Source organism: Geotrypetes seraphini, chromosome 4 (genome assembly GCF_902459505.1).
Source record: "Geotrypetes seraphini chromosome 4, aGeoSer1.1, whole genome shotgun sequence".
NCBI lineage: Eukaryota > Metazoa > Chordata > Amphibia > Gymnophiona > Dermophiidae > Geotrypetes > Geotrypetes seraphini.
The window spans coordinates 264,471,290-264,490,550 of NC_047087.1; the positions used below are offsets into that span (position 1 = coordinate 264,471,290).

Consider the following 19,261-nt stretch of genomic DNA (forward strand, 5'->3'; position numbering starts at 1 on the left):
CATCATTTGTCTTGCCTTGGACGAAGCCTTCTCCACATGATTGGCAGCCTTCATATCATTGCTAATGATCACTCCTAAATCTCGTTCCACCGTGGTCCTGGACAAGGTTTCACCATTTAGTGTGTATGTTCTGTGTGGATTTTTTTTGCCTAGGTGCATTACTTTACATTTTTTAGCATTGAAGCCTAACTGCCAAGTTGATGACCACTGTTCTAGCTGCCGTAGGTCCTGCGTCATAAAGTCAGGCACACTGCTTTTGTCTACTATGTTGCATAGTTTGGCGTCGTCGGCAAACAGTGATACCTTTCCTCTAAGCCTTTGGGTCAAATCTCCTATGAATAAATTGAATAGAATCGGCCCTAAGACGGAGCCCTGAGGTACTCCACTCGTCACTGCTGACGTTTTGGAGGGGATACCATTCACCATCACCCTCTGAAGCCTACCATCTAGCCAATCCCTTACCCATTTAGTGAAAGTATCCCCTAATCCCATTGATTTCAGTTTATTCAACAGCCTATGGTGTGGGACGCTATCAAAAGCTTTGCTGAAGTCCAAATATATCACGTCCAGGGACTCCCCGGCATCCAGATGACTGGTCACCCAGTCAAAGAAGTCAATCAGATTAGTTTGGCAGGACCTTCCCCTGGTAAATCCGTGTTGGTGTGGATCACGTAAATTTTCTTCGTCTAGAATTTTGTCAAGATTCTGTTTGATCAGTGTTTCCATGAGTTTGCACACTATGGATGTAAGACTCACCGGTCTGTAATTTTCTGTCTCTGTTCTGCAGCCCTTTTTGTGGAGTGGAATTACGTTAGCTGTTTTCCAGTCTAGTGGTACTTTTCCCGTGCGCATGGAAAGATTGAAGAGCACGGATAGTGGTTCAGCCAGAACTTCACTCAGCTCTCTGAGTACCCTGGGGTGTAGATTGTCTGGTCCCATGGCTTTGTCCACTTTGAGTCTTGAAAGTTCATGGTAGACGCTACTGGGTGTAAACTCGTAATCATGAAACAGGTCATTTTGGCTGTCTCTTATCTGTAGTTGTGGACCAGCTCCCGGTGCTTCACAGGTGAATACTGAGCAGAAGTATTCGTTTAGCAGTTCTGCCTTGGTAGTATCAGAATCTGCGTAGTTTCCATCTGATAGCCTAAGGCGTTCTATCCCATTTTTGTTTCTCTTCCTGTCGCTAATGTATCTGAAAAAGGATTTGTCCCCTTTTTTAATGTTCCGTGCTAGATCTTCCTCTGTTCGAAGTTTGGCTTCCCTGACTGCCTGTTTGACAGCCTTAGATCTGGCCAGATAGTCTTCTTTTGCCTCCTTTTTCCCAAGATGTTTGTAAGTGATAAATGCTTCTTTTTTCTTTTTAATGAGGTCCGAAATTTCCTTGTTGAACCATTGTGGTTTTTTGTTTCTCCGGCGTTTGCTTACCTTATTTATGTAGCGGCTAGATGCTTCGTTCAGGATGGATTTTAGATTTGACCACATAGTTTCCGGATTGTCAGTTTCTGCATGGTTTTGCAGCTCCTGATGGACAAAGTCTCTCATGTGGTCGAAATCTGCACCCCTAAAGTTGAGGACCCTCGTTGCTGTGTTTGATTTAAAGAAGCCTTTCCTGAGGTTAAGCCATACCATGTTGTGGTCACTGGAGGCCAGCGTGTCTCCCACTGATACTTCCGAGACACTGTCTCCATTTGTGAGTACCAGGTCTAGTATTGCTTTTTCCCTGGTGGGCTCTAATACCATTTGTTTGTTTGTTTGTTGGTGCACCCTTAATGGAGGTTAATACTCTTCTGCTACCACTCGTAGTTGCTGAGAGGGTGTTCCAGTCTGCATCTGGCATGTTGAAGTCGCCTAACAGTACTGTGTCACCGCGCAAAGTGATGTTCTCTATGTCCTCAATCAATTCTTTGTCTTTGTCTTCCTGTTGTCTTGGAGGCCTGTATACCACACCGAGGTAAAGGCATTTTTCTTTCCCTCTGGCCAGGTTTACCCAAAGTGATTCCCCTGTGTATCTAACCTCTGTGATCCTGGTAGTTTTGATATTATCCTTAGTGTATAGTGCTACCCCCCCCCTCCTAATTTGCCCTCTCTGTCCCGACGAAATAGATTGTAGTCTGGTATAACCATATCCCACCCATTAACCATATAACCATTCAAAAAATATATCAAAATACACCCCACCAATATCACAGTCACTAATGTGGAGAATATCTAGGTTAACCAAAAAGTGGAGGAAAAAGCTTCAGTATTTGAAATGAGCATTACATTCATGCTTCACATAGTCCATCAATGGAATAAAAAACCTCCACTATCCAGTTAACACTCTATACCAGGCTGCCCAAGTCCGGTCCTCGAGATCTACTGGCAGGCCAGGTTTTCAGGATATCCGCAATGAACATGCATGAGAGAGATTTGCCTGCACTGCCTTCTTGGGATGCAAATTTCTCTCATGCATATTCATTGTGGATATCCTGAAAACCTGGTCTGCCAGTAGATCTTGGGCAGCCCTGCTCTATACTATCATATCCCTCCCCATTTTACAAAACCGTAGCGCAGTTTTTAGCACCAGCCGCAGCAGTAACAGCTCCAACGCTCATAGGAATTCTACGACTGTCGGAGCTGTTAGTGCCGCAGCTGGTGCTAAAAACCACGCAACAGTTTTGTTAAAGGGGTCACTATCTTTTTTTTAAAATAATTTAAAGTGAAACTAGTCTTATCCACAACCTTTTTATCATTTCATTGGGCTTTTTAAAAATAATTTCATACTAAAAACAGTCATTTCCAGAGCTTTCAAAACTTATCTTAATAATAGTACACTTCTCCCTCCGTATTCGCGGTTTCAATTATTCACGGTTTTTAGCTTGCTGGTTCCTCCCCCCAAAATACATCAGCTTGCATAGAGAAATCGCTGATTCCAAGCATTTACAGAAAAAAAATCGCTGTTTCCCAGCACTTTGTTCACCGTGTTTTGCCTCTCCTTTAGAAACAGGCCAGGTCTCTCACCATGTTATTCGTGGTTTCACCATATTCACAATGGTTTTTAATAGAAAACAACAAATAACATATAAAAAAATCCAACCCGTCAAGATTCTTGTTCCGCGGGGTCTCCCCACTTCTTCAAGGCAAAAGAACTTGACATGGCTCCTTCAACATTTGATTATAAAAAACAAGAGTCCCTCTGATTTACATAATACCATGCAGGAGTATAGAAAACAGGCAGAGGGGCATAATCAAAAGGAATGTCTAAGTCCGTTTTCATCCAAGTCGCAAGTCGTCCAAAGTAAAAAACAACTTAGGACACATTTTCGAAAAATACTTCCGAATTATTTTCCGTTTTGAAAATCATCCTGCCAATCTGATCGTCCAAGTTGCTAAATCGTCTTATCATTATACCACATTTTCATCCAACTTTTCGCCAAGGCAAAAACACCTAGAAACAGACCTTTTGGACGTGGGAGGGGGTCCACAAAGTGATGGACTGGACAACCAGACATGGCACCTAAATAGTGGGGCACCTTACAGGGCACTGCTGTGAACTTCACAAAAAGGGTGCCATGTCTTCATCTCACTACAGCTCCCTTATAGATAATGGTGAGCCCCCCAAACCACTCTTTCAATTGTAAGGAAACAATGAGGGGGCATAGGATGAAAGTGAAAGGAGAAAGACTCCGAAGTAACCTGAGAAAATATTGTTTTATGGACAAGGTGGTAAATTCATGGAATGATTCCTGGTGGATGTGGTGGAGATCAAGAACGTATCTGCATTCAAGCAAGCTTGGGACAAATATACAGAATCTCTAATGGAGTGGAAGGGATAGTAGATGGAAGGGATGGGAAGACTAGATAGGCCTCATGCTCTTTATCTGCCTTCATTTTTCTATATTTCTATCATGATCTAATTGATAGTTTCCCTTACATGTAGTTTCATCACAACAAAGAAGATCTTTGAATTCATCCAAAGTTGTACTTTTCCATATGAATGGGGAAATAGTGCTTTTCAGTCCAAAGCCTCACTGGAATCCATGTAAGAAAGCCCTTCCCACTCTGGATAGTAAATGGACCCTTGCCTACTACCTGAAAAGAACTTAATCAAGACATCTACCGTATTTTCACGCATATAACGCGCGCGTTATACGCGTTTTTACCTACCGCGCATACCCCTCGCGCGGTATACAAAAGTTTTTCTACATAGTTCCCACCCCGCCCGATTCCCCCCCCCCCCCCCCCCAGCAGGACCGCTCGCACCCCCACCCCGAACGACCGCTCGCACGCGCTCCCACCCGCACCCGCATCCACGAGCGGAGCAAGAGGGAGCCCAAGCCCTCTTGCCCGGCCGACTCCCCAACTCCCCGACAATATCGGGCCAGGAGGGAGCCCAAACCCTCCTGGCCACGGCGACCCCCTACCCCCACCCCGCACTACATTACGGGCAGGAGGGATCCCAGGCCCTCCTGCCCTCGACGCAAACCCCCCTCCCTTCAATGACCGCCCCCCCTCCAAGAACCTCCGACCGCCCCCCCAGCCGACCCCCACGACCCCCCCACCCCCCTTCCCCGTACCTTTGGTAGTTGGCCGGACAGACGGGAGCCAAACCCGCCTGTCCGGCAGGCAGCCAACGACGGAATGAGGCCGGATTGGCCCATCCGTCCCAAAGCTCCGCCTACTGGTGGGGCCTAAGGCGCGTGGGCCAATCAGGATAGGCCCTGGAGCCTTAGGTCCCACCTGGGGGCGCGGCCTGAGGCACATGGTCGGGTTGGGCCCATGTGCCTCAGGCCACGCCCCCAGGTGGGACCTAAGGCTCCAGGGCCTATTCTGATTGGCCCACGCGCCTTAGGCCCCACCAGTAGGCGGAGCTTTGGGACGGATGGGCCAATCCGGCCTCATTCCGTCATTGGCTGCCTGTCGGACAGGCGGGTTTGGCTCCCGTCTGTCCGGCCAACTACCAAAGGTACGGGGAAGGGGGGTGGGGGTGTCGTGGGGGTCGGCCAGGGGGGTCGCGGGTCGGCTGGGGGGGGCGGTCGGAGGTTCTTGGGGGGGGCGGTCGTTGGAGGGAGGGGGGTTTGCGTCGAGGGCAGGAGGGCCTGGGATCCCTCCTGCCCGTAATGTAGTGCGGGGTGGGGGTAGGGGGTCGCCGTGGCCAGGAGGGTTTGGGCTCCCTTCTGGCCCGATATTGTCGGGGAGTCGGCGGTCCTTCGGGGTGGGGGTGCGAGCGGTCCTGCGAGGGGGGGGGTGAATCGAACGTCGGGGGGGGCATCAGGTTTTCAGGGTGGGGACAGGACTTCAAGGGTAGAGGAGAGTCGGGGCGGGCGAAAGGAGAGTCGGGGCGGGTGAAAGGAGAGTTGGGCAGCATACGCGGTATACGTGTGTGCACGGTATATAAAAATTTCTGTACATAAAGTTGTGTTTTTCGCGCGCTATACCCGTGTGCGCGTTTTACACGGGTGCGCGTTATCTATGTGAAAATACGGTAATCAATTTTTTTCTTCCTTTGAGCTCAATAAAACTGGCACACCAGTTGCCAAAAGAACTCTAGCAGTAGCCGGCATTTTGCATCCATTTCTGGAATGAGCTAATGGGTTCACCTCTGAGCACTAGAACATAAGAATTGCTGCTGCTGGGTCAGACCAGTGGTCCATCATGCCCAGCAGTCCACTCATGCGGCGGCCCCCAGGTCAAAGACCAGTGCTCTAAATGAGTCCAGCCTCACCTGCATACGTTCCAGTTTAGCAGGAACTTGTCCAACTTTGTCTTGAATCCCTGGAAGGTGTTTTCCCCTATAACAGACTCCGGAAGAGCTACTAGAGTTACTAGAACTATGGTGGTTCTCCTAAAGTTTGCTTCACTGGATACAATTTGGTCCTTGTCTCATAAATTTTCTTCACACTATACCTGGACCAAGCCACAATAAAGGACAGTAATATCTCAAGGTGCTTTTAGTCAAGCTGTGCTGTCCAACTTGTCTGTGGGATACGGCAACTCGCACACTGGTTTTTGAGTGCTGCCTACTCTAAATACAGTGGCACACAGCAAAAACACAGTAACTCCACAGTAAACAAGGAAGATCCAAAAAAAAAAAAAAAAAGATGCTGTGGAAAGGATGTTTTTGATGCAAATGTTTATTCCGATTTCAACTGTTTATTGATTTTATAAACATCATACAGAAAGTGCATGAAAGTACATTACAATAAAATCCATAAAGCACTTATATTCTATACATGAAACAAAAACCATAGAGCCCCCTTCCCACCCCTCCCTACAAATGGATGTGTATTGAAATTTCAGAAAAGACAGGACATTATTTTAAAACTCTTTTATGTCAAGTTCCAATGGGCCCCAAATCTCCTTACCTAATTCCTCTAATATTTTCTCATACCAGTAATACAGCCAAAGAGTCTCCCACCAGAAAGATAGATTTATTCTGTCCCATTGTTTCCAATTCCTCATAATCATTTGTAAGGCAACTCCAGTCATAATAAGGAGAAGATTATCCTTATGTTTTGCAAGTGGACTCTTCATCATGAGTGAAGTTCCAAACAAGTTTGTTCTGTATGATAACGGTATGGGCACTTCAAGAATAAAAATTATCTTATTCCATATAGGGCTCCTTATATTAAGCTGCGTTAGGGCATTAACGCGCGGAATAGCGTGTGCTAGACGCTAACGCCAGCATTGAGCTGGCATTAGTTCTAGCTGCGTAGCGTGGGGTTAGCGCGTGCTAATCTGCTGCGTGCACTAAAAACGCTAGCGCACCTTGGTAAAAGGAGCCCATAGACTTCCGGAAAGCCAATATTAAGGGACAGTGAAATAAAAGATGATCCAACGTTCCCACTTCCAAGTGGTAATGCCAACATTTGTTAGATTGTGTTTTATCAAATTTCTGCAATCTCACTGGGGTCCTTGAGACTTTGTACAATAAAAAAATATAAAGTTTGTCTCATGGAAGCTGAAGCAAATGTTTATTATAAATCATACCTGTAAACCGTTCTTTGGTGAAAACAAGATAGGAAACAAATTAAATAAATAAATTTAAATTGAATCAGGTTGGGCAGACTGGATTGACCATTCGGGTCTTTATCTGCCGTCATCTACTATGTTACTAAGTTAAAAGACAAAATCATTCACAATAAAATTGATGCAGACCCGGAAATGTATTGGTAGCCACTGAATGTGTGCAAATGCTTCATCACTTTATTGTATAACTAGTCTTATAGCCCGTTACATTAACGGGTGCTAGAATATATGTGTGTGTGTCTGTGTTTATTTCTTTCTCTCTCTTTCTCCTTAGCCGCTTTCTGTATTTCTGTCTTTATTTTTCCTCGGCTGTCCACCCATTCTCCCTTCCTTTTACCTTCCCTGTGTCTACCACCACCCCTTCACTGCTCCCCTTATCCAGCAGCAGCCCTTCTCCCTTTTTTTTCTCCCCCCTGTCCAGCAGCACCTCTTTCCTGTCCCCTTGTCCAGGAGTAGGCCTCCCTTCCTTTTTCTTCCCCCCATCTCTTCCCCTGTCCATCAGCACCTCTTTCCTATCCCCCTGTCCAGCAGTAGGCCTCCCTTCCTTTTTCTTCCCCACCCCCCCACCCCCGTCTCTTCCCCTGTCCATCAGCACCTCTTTCCTGTCCCCCCTGTCCAGCAGTAGGCCTCCAATTTGGCTTTTTATTTTTTTCTCTCTGACTGGTTGTACCTCCATGTGCTACTATTGTGAGTAGCTGTACTTTCATATGATACCCTTCCGGTAGCATGGTTCCCCCTATTAATCCCTATAATTCTTGTGTTACATTGCATATTCTTTTAACTCTCCGCATATCTCATTGGAGTGGGGCTTTCTTATTATTTCTTTGCGATTTGCATGACGGCTTTGCTTGAATGAACCTTGGTACACCAATTATTTTGTTGCTTTTCCACGCCCTGCTGGTACCCCGGTTGTTCTGGCATACCACAGTAACTCGTCCAGGCCTCCCTTCCTTTTTCTCCTCCCCCCCCCCGGTCTGTTCCTCTGTCCAGCAGCACCCCTTACCTCGCATCTGGCCTCCGCTGACAGCCGCCGCAGCCTGCAGCTGCCGACAGCTGCCGCGGCCTGCAGCCACCAAAAGCTGCTGCCGCTAAAAGCCTCTGCCTAAGCGCGCATGCGCACTCCTACCTGTGGAGCCCTACAGCGCACGGAAAACGGAACACGCAGGTGGGAGTGCGCATGCGCGCTTAGGCTTTTATTATATTAGATAAACCATACAAAACCCACTGGTGAAAGAAATAGAGCTGTAAGGTTAATTGTATTTTCTCTATAAGGGGTGAAGTGCCTCAGAATATGGAGCTATGTGCCCAATTCGGGTTGTAACGTGAATAAATTCACTGGTTCCTGCTCACGTCAATTTATTTTCTTTCAATTTTATTAAATCCAATTGATTCATTTATCTTCTAAAAAACCTAATAATTGGTAAATTGATAAGATAAAATAATCTATTGGATTTAATAAAGGAGCCAGTAAATTTGTTCACGTTACAACCCGAATTAGGTACAGAGCTCCATATTCTGAGGCTCTTCACCCCCTTATAGAGAAAATAAAATTAACCTTACAGCTCTATTTCTTTCACCAGTGGGTTTTGTACGGTTTAGTATATGATACTTTTGGACCATGTGGTTAATTACTTTATTGTAATAATAATAATAACTTTATTTTTGTATACCGCAATACCACAAACAGTTCAGAGCGGTTCACAATGCAAGAGACTGTACATAAACAGCGAAGATACAATGCAAGGGAATGTACTATGCAGTTGAGAGCAGCTTACAATGCAGGGGACTGTAAAATATAATACTGTCTTTCACCAAAACTTCTATAACTAGTGTATTGAAATGCTTCAATTTTGTTTTGAATAAATGTATTACTATTAGTATCATCAAATTAATAAAATCAGTAAGTAAAATCATTATTTTATTTTCATAAAGAATCAATAGTACTCACCTCATAGGTGTTACCAGTTATATCAAACTCAGGAGATACAAAAGCACCTTCGGGGTCATCTACACAGAAAAACATCATTCAAATTAAGTGAAATTATTCAGCTGTAGCAGGTGTTCGAACATATAGTCTCACATCCAGATGATGTCATCCACCAGAGCCCTCAGTGGAGATGCTCTCTGGTGTTCTTTTCTTGAAGCCTTTGGGATCGTTGATCTCACATGTAAATGCCTTCCTGCCCGCTGCCACTATATGGGGACCAGGGTAGTCTAATATTCCAGCTGATAGAATAAACTCCAGGGATGTGAAAACATATATATCCTGTATTCTTTGGAGAATGCCTGCTACAGGTGATTAACTTCACTTTCTCTGAGGACCAACAGGATATTATATACTTACATCAGGGAATGTGCAACACAAAAAAGGGGAAACAAATCAGCATATGCTTGCAGCTAGCAGGGCCAAGAACAAAGGCAACTTTGGGACTGCTATGGAAAAAGAAGAAAACTTAGAAAATAATAAAAACCTCTAAGAAAACTAATGGGAAGAAAGGAGAACCTGGTTCCATGTGAAGGAGAAACAGACTAGCACTACTGAAGAAGAATACCAAGCGAAGTCGCTGAGAGAAAAATCCAAAATGGTACATTTGAGGGAGAGCCAAAAAAAGTATCCTTTCAGCTCTGTGAAAGAATATAGACTGTCCTGGTCCTGTACAGTGGCGGTGGGCAGGAAGGCACATGCTCACACAGTTGATGGTCCCAAAGGCTTTGAAAAAAGAATGCTGAAGAACATCTGTATTCTCCTGGTTTTCTATCTCTCTCACTGCACTTTCAGTGTATGCATTGGTAGATCCTCCTCCATTGCTATCCCACTGTCAATCGGTGTACACCAAGGCTCTGACTTAGGACTTCTCCTTTTCTCCCTCTATACCTGTTCCCTCGGTGCACTGATCTCCTCCCATGGTTTTCAGTATCACCTCTATGCTGATGACTCCCAGATCTACCTCTCCACAACAGATATCTCTACAGGAAAACAGACCCGAGTCTCAGCCTGCCTGTCCAACACTGCAGCCTGAATGTCTCACCGCCATCTAAAACTGAATATGGCTAAGACCAAGTTCTTTATCTTTCTGCCTAAACCCGACCTCTCCCTCTGAACAGACTACCAAAACCCATATCCATATTCTCATCATCTCTCACTTAGATTACTGCAACTTACTTCTCTCAGGTTGTCCGCTCAACCATTTCTCTTCTCTTCTATCTGTTCAAAATTCTGCTGCATGACTTATATTACACCAGGGGTGCCCACACTTTTTGGGCTTGCGAGCTACTTTTAAAATGACCAAGTCAAAATGATCTACAAACAATAAAATTTAAAAAAACACAAAGCACTCTGTACGCAGAGAAAATGTTAATTATCATTTATATTCTGGGTTTTTTTTCAAAGAGATCAAGGCAAATGACTTTATGCAACGTAACTTCAATAACAAACATACAAAAATAGACAAATATACCCCCTCCCTTTTTACTAAACCGCAATAGCGGTTTTTAGTGCAGGGAGCTGTGCTGAATGCCCTGCGCTGATCTCGATACTCATAGGCTCCCTGCGCTAAAAAACACTATTGCGGTTTAGTATAAGGGGGCCATAGTGCAAAATATAGACAGCAGATATAAATTCTCAAAATGGCCACATTTTGATCACTAAATTGAAAATAAATCATTTTTCCTACCTTTGTTGTCTGGGCATTATTCAAATCTTGTTGGTCCCAGGCTCTGGTTGTCTTCTGATAACTTGCTTGCCAGGGTCTCCTTCTTTCTTCTTTCTCCATGCTAACCATCCATCTTCTATCTCTGTCCTCCCCTTTCATTTCCCTTCCCTCCCCTGGAAGTCTGGCATCTTTCCTTTTTTTCATCCTCATCCACAGATCCACCTTTCTCAACTACCCTTTCATTGAGCATCTCTCCCTCCTTCCCCACCACCCCAGGGTCCACCATCTCTCCCTTTCTTTATCCAGTATCTCTTTCCCCCCCTCCACACCATCCCTTGTGTCCAACTTCTCTCCCTTTCTGTTCCTTCCCTTCCTAAATCCACCATCTCTCACCCACTCCTCTGTTTTTAGACCCATTATTTCTTCCCCCCCCCCAAAGTCTAGCATATTCACATCTCTTTGAACCCCCCTTCCCACCCTCCCTCTGTGTATTTCTACAGCAGGGCCCCGAAGGCTTGCACCCCACCCCTTTAAGGCCTGCCTTTCCTCCTGAAGGTCTGCACCCCCCAAAGGCCTGCACATTCCCCCCTGAAGGCCTGCACATTCCCCCCTGAAGGCCTGCCCCTGCCCTCCTCCCCCCCCCCCTCGGAAGACCTGCATGTTCCTCCCTGCCCTCCCACATCCTTTGACCTAATTCCTGCAGGGAGCAGCCTGCAGAGAGGATCGCTGGGGTTGCCTGAGTGATCGACCAGTCAATCGTGATCGATGTATTGGGCACCCCTGTATTATACCATATTCACATTACCCCTTTCCTCAAGTCACTTCATTGGCTCCCCATCCATTTACATTTCAAACTCCTCTTACTGACTTACAAGTGCATTCAGACTACAGCCCCCAATATCTCTCCTCACTGCAGCCCCCCCAATATATCTCCCCTATGCTCCCCCCTGTGAACTCCATTTATCGGGCAAGTTCCTCCTATCCATACCCTTCTCCTCCACTGCCAACTCCACACTTTGTGCTTTCTATCTTGCTGCACCATATGCCTAGAACAGACTGCCTGAGTCATTACATGAGAACCCACACAATATTCACACACTCACCAACCAAAAATGTCAAATGAAGAAAAATGTATGACAACCTATGCTTCCCATGCCACCAGAGCAGCGAAACTGGGTCAACAATTCACCAATTTGCTGACTTCGACCACAGACCACAAAACCTTCAAAAAAGAAACAAAAAACCTACTCTTCAAAAAAATACATAAAGCCAATATAACACAACCAAACATACTCCAAACTCCTCCTGCAATATCAACTACTCATTAGCAAACCAGAAAATGTTCAAACTATTCCCTAAGTACTTCTTAATATCTTAACAATATGTACTTCTTAATATCTTAACAATTCTTATGTAATCCGCCTTGAACCGCAAGGTAAAGGCGGAATAGAAATCACTAATGTAATGTAATATAATTACATCAGGCTCTGTTTCTAGCAGTATTCAAATCTGGGCTAAAAGGCCACTTTTTCGTGGCTGCTTTCAACTCCTAACATCCCACTCACCGTAAGATACCTATGTCCATCCTACCATTCTCTCTGCAAGAAACTCCCCATTCCCTATGTTTTGTCCAAATTAGATTATAAACTCTTTTGAGCAAGGTCAGCCTATTACATGTTAAATGTACATGTACAATGCTGCATACACCTTATAGTGCTACAGAAATGATAAATAGTAGTAGTAGGGCTCCAACGGATGATATTATCTAGATGTGAGTATATGATGTCCTGCTTGTCCTCAGAGAAAACATATAAATTGTTTTCTTCTTTTTATACATATCATAACACCAGGAAACCCTAACACAGAAACTGTTTTTCAAAGACTTGGAAACAATTATTAATCAATTTTTTTTTTTTTTAATTAGCACCACGTTGAGGGTAGATCTAACTGTACATGAAATAACATTACACCCAACCTTGGTTACAACATGAAAATAATAGATCTGGCACACAAAAAAATCTGAGCAGAGGATGGGAAGCATAGATTATGGAATTCTTTCCAATCCTTTTGTGCGTACATGAATGTGTATGGACATTCACACTTTATATCTGCACTGCAAATGTGTATGTGCTCTTGTGCGAGTAGCTTGCGGACTCTTCTTTTACGAAATTATCCAAGCCTTTTTATACCCTGCTACGCTAAGTGCTTTCACCACATTCTCTGGTGACGGATTCCAGAGTTTAATTACACTTTGAGTGAAGAAATATTTTCTCTAGTTTTGTTTTGAATCTAGTATTTAGTAGCTTCATTGCATGCCTCTAGTCCCAGTATTTTCGGAAAGAGTAAACAAATGATTCACATTTACCTGTTCCACTCCACTTAGTATTCCAATCCTGTTCACCTTGAAAAAGTCATTTGGCTTGCCTTACTAGGTGGTGACAGTCCTTATATATGGATTGCGCCCTGCAAGTGTTATTATCAAAGCTAATGCCCCCTTTTATCAAACCGTGTTAGGGTTTTTTATCGCCGGCTGCTGTGGTAAAAATTCTGACGCTCTTATGAATTCTATGAGCGTCGAAGCTTTCCGCAGTGGCCAGCAATAAAAAAAACCCTAACACTGCTTGATAAAAGGAGGCCTAAGTCAAGCTGAAGATCAATCAGTCCTCTCCATGCAAAACTCATTAAATCATCACAGGCCATCAGAAACTCCTTAGAGCTGCAAAGGCAACCTCAGCAAAATCTGACCAAGCTGAATCAGACAGTTTCAGAACACTTGTCAATTCAACAAATGGTGAGAAATGGACTTTTGGCAGAATTGCCGTCAGTCATCCCCTCCATGAAGAATGAAGGTACTTAGTCGAAGCCAGAACTGTTAGGTTTTAGTTAGAGAACAGGCATTTCTATTTTGGAGGTGGCTAAAATGAGCAGTTATATCAGTGAAGTCATTTAAGTCTGTTCTGGAGGAGCAATATTCCTGAATCATGCCCTTGATAAAGAAACCAAGGTCTTTGTTTAGCTTTTTTGCTACAAGACTCAAAATTCCATGCAGTATGAAATACAGCTAATCAAACCAAAGCACTATAAATGAATGAATATAGGTGCTTACTTCATATATCAACATCCCTTATAAACGCTGACATCTCGAGCCAAGAGGACTTAGCCACAGCTTTAAGCTAAGTATAAAAATATAAATATAAATATAAAAAGTTAAAAAGTCTAAAAAACATTTAGCTCTAAGAAAAAGATTATTAGACCCAGTGACGAGCAGACACGTAAAGCTCAGGACAATGAAAGGTTTGAGTCCTGAGTGGTGCCACTGAGGGTCAGTAAAAATCTAATATGGTTGCTTGTTTAGCAGGAAAGAAATTATTTCCTAGCTACTGTATGAAATACAGCTGGCATGTATCTTCTCAGCTATATTTTTCATTTTTGGAATTAAGAGAGAGAGAGAGAAAATATCCCACTATATCCCACGTGTGGCTACTGAAAAATTCTCAGCCCAGCCAAGAAGAGAACGATTTATTTATTTATGAGTATTTTTTAGGTCTGTCCCAGTGGGCTCACAATCTATCTAATGTACCTACCTGGAGCAAGTCTGACAAAGATGGCAAAGCAAAGTTTACAGAGCATTGTAAAAATACAATATGACAAAACATGGTAGGGTGAGACATAGCATGGCGAGCATAGTTCAGCAAAGCATGGCATGTTAAACATAAGGCTCCTTTTATGAAGCCGCGTTAGCGGTTTAACGCACGGTAAACTGCCGGCCGCGCTAGCCGCTACCGCCTCCTCTTGAGCAGGCGTTAGCTTTTCGGCTAGCGCAGGGGTTAGCGCGTGATGAAAAGTCCCATGCAATAAAGCCGTTAACGCGGCTTCGTAAAAGGATCCCATAGTATTACAAAGCATGGCTAAGATAGTATGCATGCAAGCATGCATGACAAAACATAGCATGGAAGATATGGGACAGCAAACACCGTGTGGCAAACATGATATGAAAGAACATAGCAGGGTCAACATAGAATGGCAAGCATAGTATGGTAAATATGGTGTATAGCAAAGTACAGTAGGACAAGGATTGCAAACAGTGTGACAGAGTGTGGTAGAACATTGGATGTTAAAACACAGCATGGTCAGACATAGGACGAAGCACATTAGCGTTTGAGACTCGAGACAGTGGAGAGTCAAACTCTTTGTCAGAAGGTCCGTGGAATTTGAGTTGGCACACTCTCATAGAGGGTCAGGGGAATAGGTGAGTTTTTATTGCCTTCCTGAAGTTCAGTAGACCTTCTAACGATATTATGTGGACAGGTAGTTTGTTCCAGAGGATGAGGTGGAGCCATGAAACTTACAAGTCATTCCACACTTTTCATTTCAGTGATATGGAATGAAACAAACAGTGTCAAGAAAAGTATGGAATAACTTGTAAGTGTCATGGCTCCACATCAATCTCTTCTTGGTTGGGCTGAGAACATTTCAACGGCCCCTCAATGGAGTTACAGGGAAATACTTTTAAAACCAATAGGAGGAAATATTTTTTCACTCAGAGAATAGTTAAGCTCTGGAATGCGTGGTAAGAGCGGATAACGTAGCTGGTTTTAAGAAAGGTTTGCACAAGTTCCTGGAGGAAAACTCCATAGTCCGTTATTGAGAATGACATGAGAGAAGCCACTGCTTGCCCTGGATCTGTAGCATGGAATATTGCTACTCCTTGGGTTTTGGCCAGGTACTTGGGTGGCCTGGATTGGCCACCGTGAGAACGGGCTACTGGGCTTGATTGACCATTGGTCTGACCCAGTAAGGTTATTTTTATGTTCTTATCTATTTATAGACAGAGAGATATAATGGAAGAAATAACTAACTAGCTAGTCATACTCACAAGGATTAACACCAGCTGCACATACTATAACAAGACATGTTTATCCATTCTGACTGAGATCATTTTCATATACCTTTTGTGCTGTGCAATTTTTCCTTATGTTAGTCAGGCATTCTTATTTATCCATCTTATCTCTGCACACGTCCTATGTCTCTTAAGAAGTTTAATGTATATTGTGTTGACATTGTGCATAGCTTACTTTATCATACTATGTATTATTTATTTGAATATGTTTACTGCTTTGCTTGTTTATTGCCTATGTTCAGCTTACTTTTGTTGTTCACCAGCTTAGCTGAATTTCTCCAAAAAGGCATTAAATCCTACTTACATACATAAATAAAATAATTGTCAAGCTTGCAAATATTTTCTGGGATTTTATATGTTAAATCAGTTCTTATCACATTTTCTTACATATTGTACATTATCTAAGAAAACAAATTGGTTTTACAACAGCAAATGTGTGTAAATGATATAAACTGTAACCAATACAAACACCCAGCAAATATTTTCTTCTTTCCACTCCCAAGGGAAAGAGGTGAGAATTTATTCATCAAAGCTGCATTTCTTCAGAAAAACTGATTCCCGCAATGGCTAGATATCTGAAAACATGCAACATATTTTTCTTATATTGTTTTAAAAAAAATACATGGCTTCTGAGGCACAGACGCATAATTCCCCCATATTTTTACCACAGTGAAAATTTTGTACAATTTAGTAATTCCACAGAATAAAACCCTATAGATAAATCTTCAAAAAAACATATGCAAAGTTACTTTCAATGTAAAGCTACCTGAAATAAATACTACAAAATATCAATAATTATGTGTTTCAAGTATTTAATCAATTTTTCAAAAATATGATGAAAAACCTGCCTACTTACCACCGAGTTGCTCCCTGAAGCATACATTGCCATTGTTGTTAAAAGCCAAAGTATCGGGAGTAATACAAAGTGTTTGGAAGATAGCTGAGTGAGAGATGCTCTTCAGAGAATGGATACATTCGAGACAGACTGCCCAGATATCTTGCTCAGAAAGGCTGCTATCTCTCAGTGATAAAATATCAGCAAGAGACACATTCTCCTGTCAAAAGACATGCAGTAAATAGTTACTCTTTATTTTATGTCACTGGCACAAAATTATGTTGTATACTTTATATTGTATTCACATAATCTCAACATTTTTAGACTTTTCAATACAAAGTTTTAAAAATTACAATTAATAAGTGCAAGCTGGGCCTTGTATCTGCTTCTTCCTTGCTGAAATCTTCGTACCATCCAGGGATTTCTGTGACAAGTCCTTTCACTGCTCCTAGTTTAGACACTACAGTAATGGTCTTGAGGCCAGGAGCCACAACACAGAATCATGGGGCTCTGAATTTAGGGTTACCATATTTATTTATTTAATTTATTTTTCTATACCATTCTCCCAGGGGAGCTCAGAACGGTTGGTACTCAAGCATTTTTCCCTGTCTGTCCCGGTGGGCTCACAATCTATTATTTGGGGCAATGGGGGGATTAAGTGACTTGCCCAGGGTCACAAGGAGCACCGTGGGTTTGAACCCACAACCTCAGGGTGCTGAAGCTGTAGCTTTAACCACTGCACCACAGTCTCCCCATATGGCTCCAGAAAAAGGAGGACGGATTGAGACATCCAGGTTTTACTTCCATTTGTTTCAATAGAAGTAAAGCTTGAGTTTTCACAATTGCAACATAAATTTGGTCTAAATAAATCACAATATTTTAGATGGTTGCAGTTGAAGCAGGCCATTCAGGTAGGGTTCCCTGAATGGAAAAATCTTAATAATTATCATAGCCTAGAATTCTTGTGCTTTCAGGTGGTTTCTACTGGTCATCAGGCCGCAATGTGGTACAAATTAATATCTGGATTTGTAAATAAAAAGCCAAAACATGGTCTTAGAGACATTTGGAGCATTGAGATTAAGCATCAAATTAATGCATCTCAATGGCCATGACTTTGGTCTTGGAGGATAAGATGTACAGTTTCAGCATCTATGAGACAAACATGGCTTTTTTATTTTGCATAGAGCTTTTTGGACCCCTGTTCGTTTGCAAAAATTAGATAGCTCTAAGTATAAGATGTTGCCACTGTCATCTTGAGGCTGGGACATTAGATCATCTTTTATTCTATTGTCCATTCATATTATTATTTTGGAAATCAATTTGGCCTCAAATAAATAGGATGATGGACAATCCAGTAGCCTTGACTTATGATACTATTTTATTTGGTACAACAATGAGAGCAAAGAGTCAAATTTCATCACATAATAACAAACTTTTATTCAACAAATAACATACAATTGGAAAAATTATGACAGATTAAGTTATAACTTTTGGTGGAATTCGGTATGCCATATATATATAAAATGGAGCGCACAATAGCAACACAGAAAGGTTATTTTGGTAAATTTCAGAAGATCTGGAGACCATTAGCAGATTTTTGTAATGAGTGATAACATTTTCCCATAATAAGATATTTGTTAAGCAGGGATGTGGGTGGGTATTATTTTATTTATCTCATAATATGTATGAATTAATTAATATTTTTGATGTATTAGGTTAGATTTTCTGAAACAGGTAGGGAGGGATTGGGGGGGTTTCTATTTTAATTACAATTGTCATACATATTAAATGTATTACATAATATTTAAATTATTATAAAATATGAATATAAGAATGATCTGTTGTATTTAAAGTGTTACATGAAGGAAAATCAAGTGTGTATTTATAAGGTCATATGAATTTTTCTGATACACTTGTTGTAATATGCAAAACTGAATAAAGAAATTTAAAAAAAAAAAAAAAGAAGTAAAACCCGGATGTCTCAATCCGTCCTTTTTCTGGAGCCATACGGTAACCCTATCTGAATTCAATAAACAGGAATTATTATTCTTGCAGCCTGTTTTACAAAGCCACACGACAACAGCCACAAAGCCCTTTAAATCTCTATGGGCTTTGGGGCCGTTATTGCACAGCAGCCACTAGTGCGGCTTTATAAAACAGGCCCTCAGAGATGATCATATACCCCCCACCAAAGAGTTGTGAATATTGCCTTCAACTCGGGTACAGAAGACCTGACCGAAGAATTGAACCAAAGACCTTTCTTATGGCATTGTGTATCAGTCACTTAGGGACCTTTTTATCAAGCTGTGTTAACATAGTGTTAGCATGGTAGACAGTAGTGCAGGCACAAGCTACTGCACTAACACAGGGGGCCTTTGCAGCATAAACACTGTCAAACATTGGAATGGGTTGGGTCTGGGCGGGAGGAGACATGGACAGCTGTGACAGCTGGTACACTGGCCTTTACCGTGGACTAGCTGTCCTGACTGCCAGTAGAGAGTTGGACTATTCAAGGGAGGTGCAGCAGCATCACTCCAGCCAATTCTTCCCCTCCCTCAACAGTTTTCCTGCTACAATGGCCCCTGATCCCCCTCCTGATAATGTCTTGGGCCTGGAGAAAGTGCCTCACACTCAGACCCCAAGCCTCCTCCCATATACTTAACTTCACCTTTCACCTACCCAGGAGTCTACATGGTGGGTTTGTAGTCGCTGGTTTGGCAGCTAAGCACCATTGCTGTAGCCCAAGGTTGCACTGGAATCCAAATTGGCCACCATGACTCTTAACAGTCATCGAGGTACTACAACAATACCATGATATCACTGTTAACGATCATAGTGGCCATTTTGGATCCCAGCACAGCCACA

General features: G+C 42.7%; 1 protein-coding gene across 14 annotated transcripts in view; it reads right to left on the bottom strand.

Moving 5' to 3' along the window:
- KNDC1 (kinase non-catalytic C-lobe domain containing 1) overlaps positions 1–19,261 on the bottom strand; it is a 116,293-nt gene that overhangs the window by 94,866 nt on the left and 2,166 nt on the right. For 11 of the 14 annotated variants that reach the window (XR_004539203.1, XM_033941854.1, XM_033941852.1 and 8 more), the window contains exons 2-3: positions 16,418–16,616; positions 8,957–9,015 (exon numbers count right to left, since the gene is read on the bottom strand). Coding sequence is in view for 13 of the 14 variants with exons in the window: in XM_033941854.1 (XP_033797745.1) it covers positions 8,957–9,015; positions 16,418–16,616 (258 nt within the window). In the remaining variant the exon portion in view is untranslated. Of the gene's footprint in view, positions 1–8,956; positions 9,016–16,417; positions 16,617–19,261 lie in introns of those variants that run through there. The other 3 variants (XM_033941860.1, XM_033941859.1, XM_033941857.1) reach the window with 1 other exon arrangement.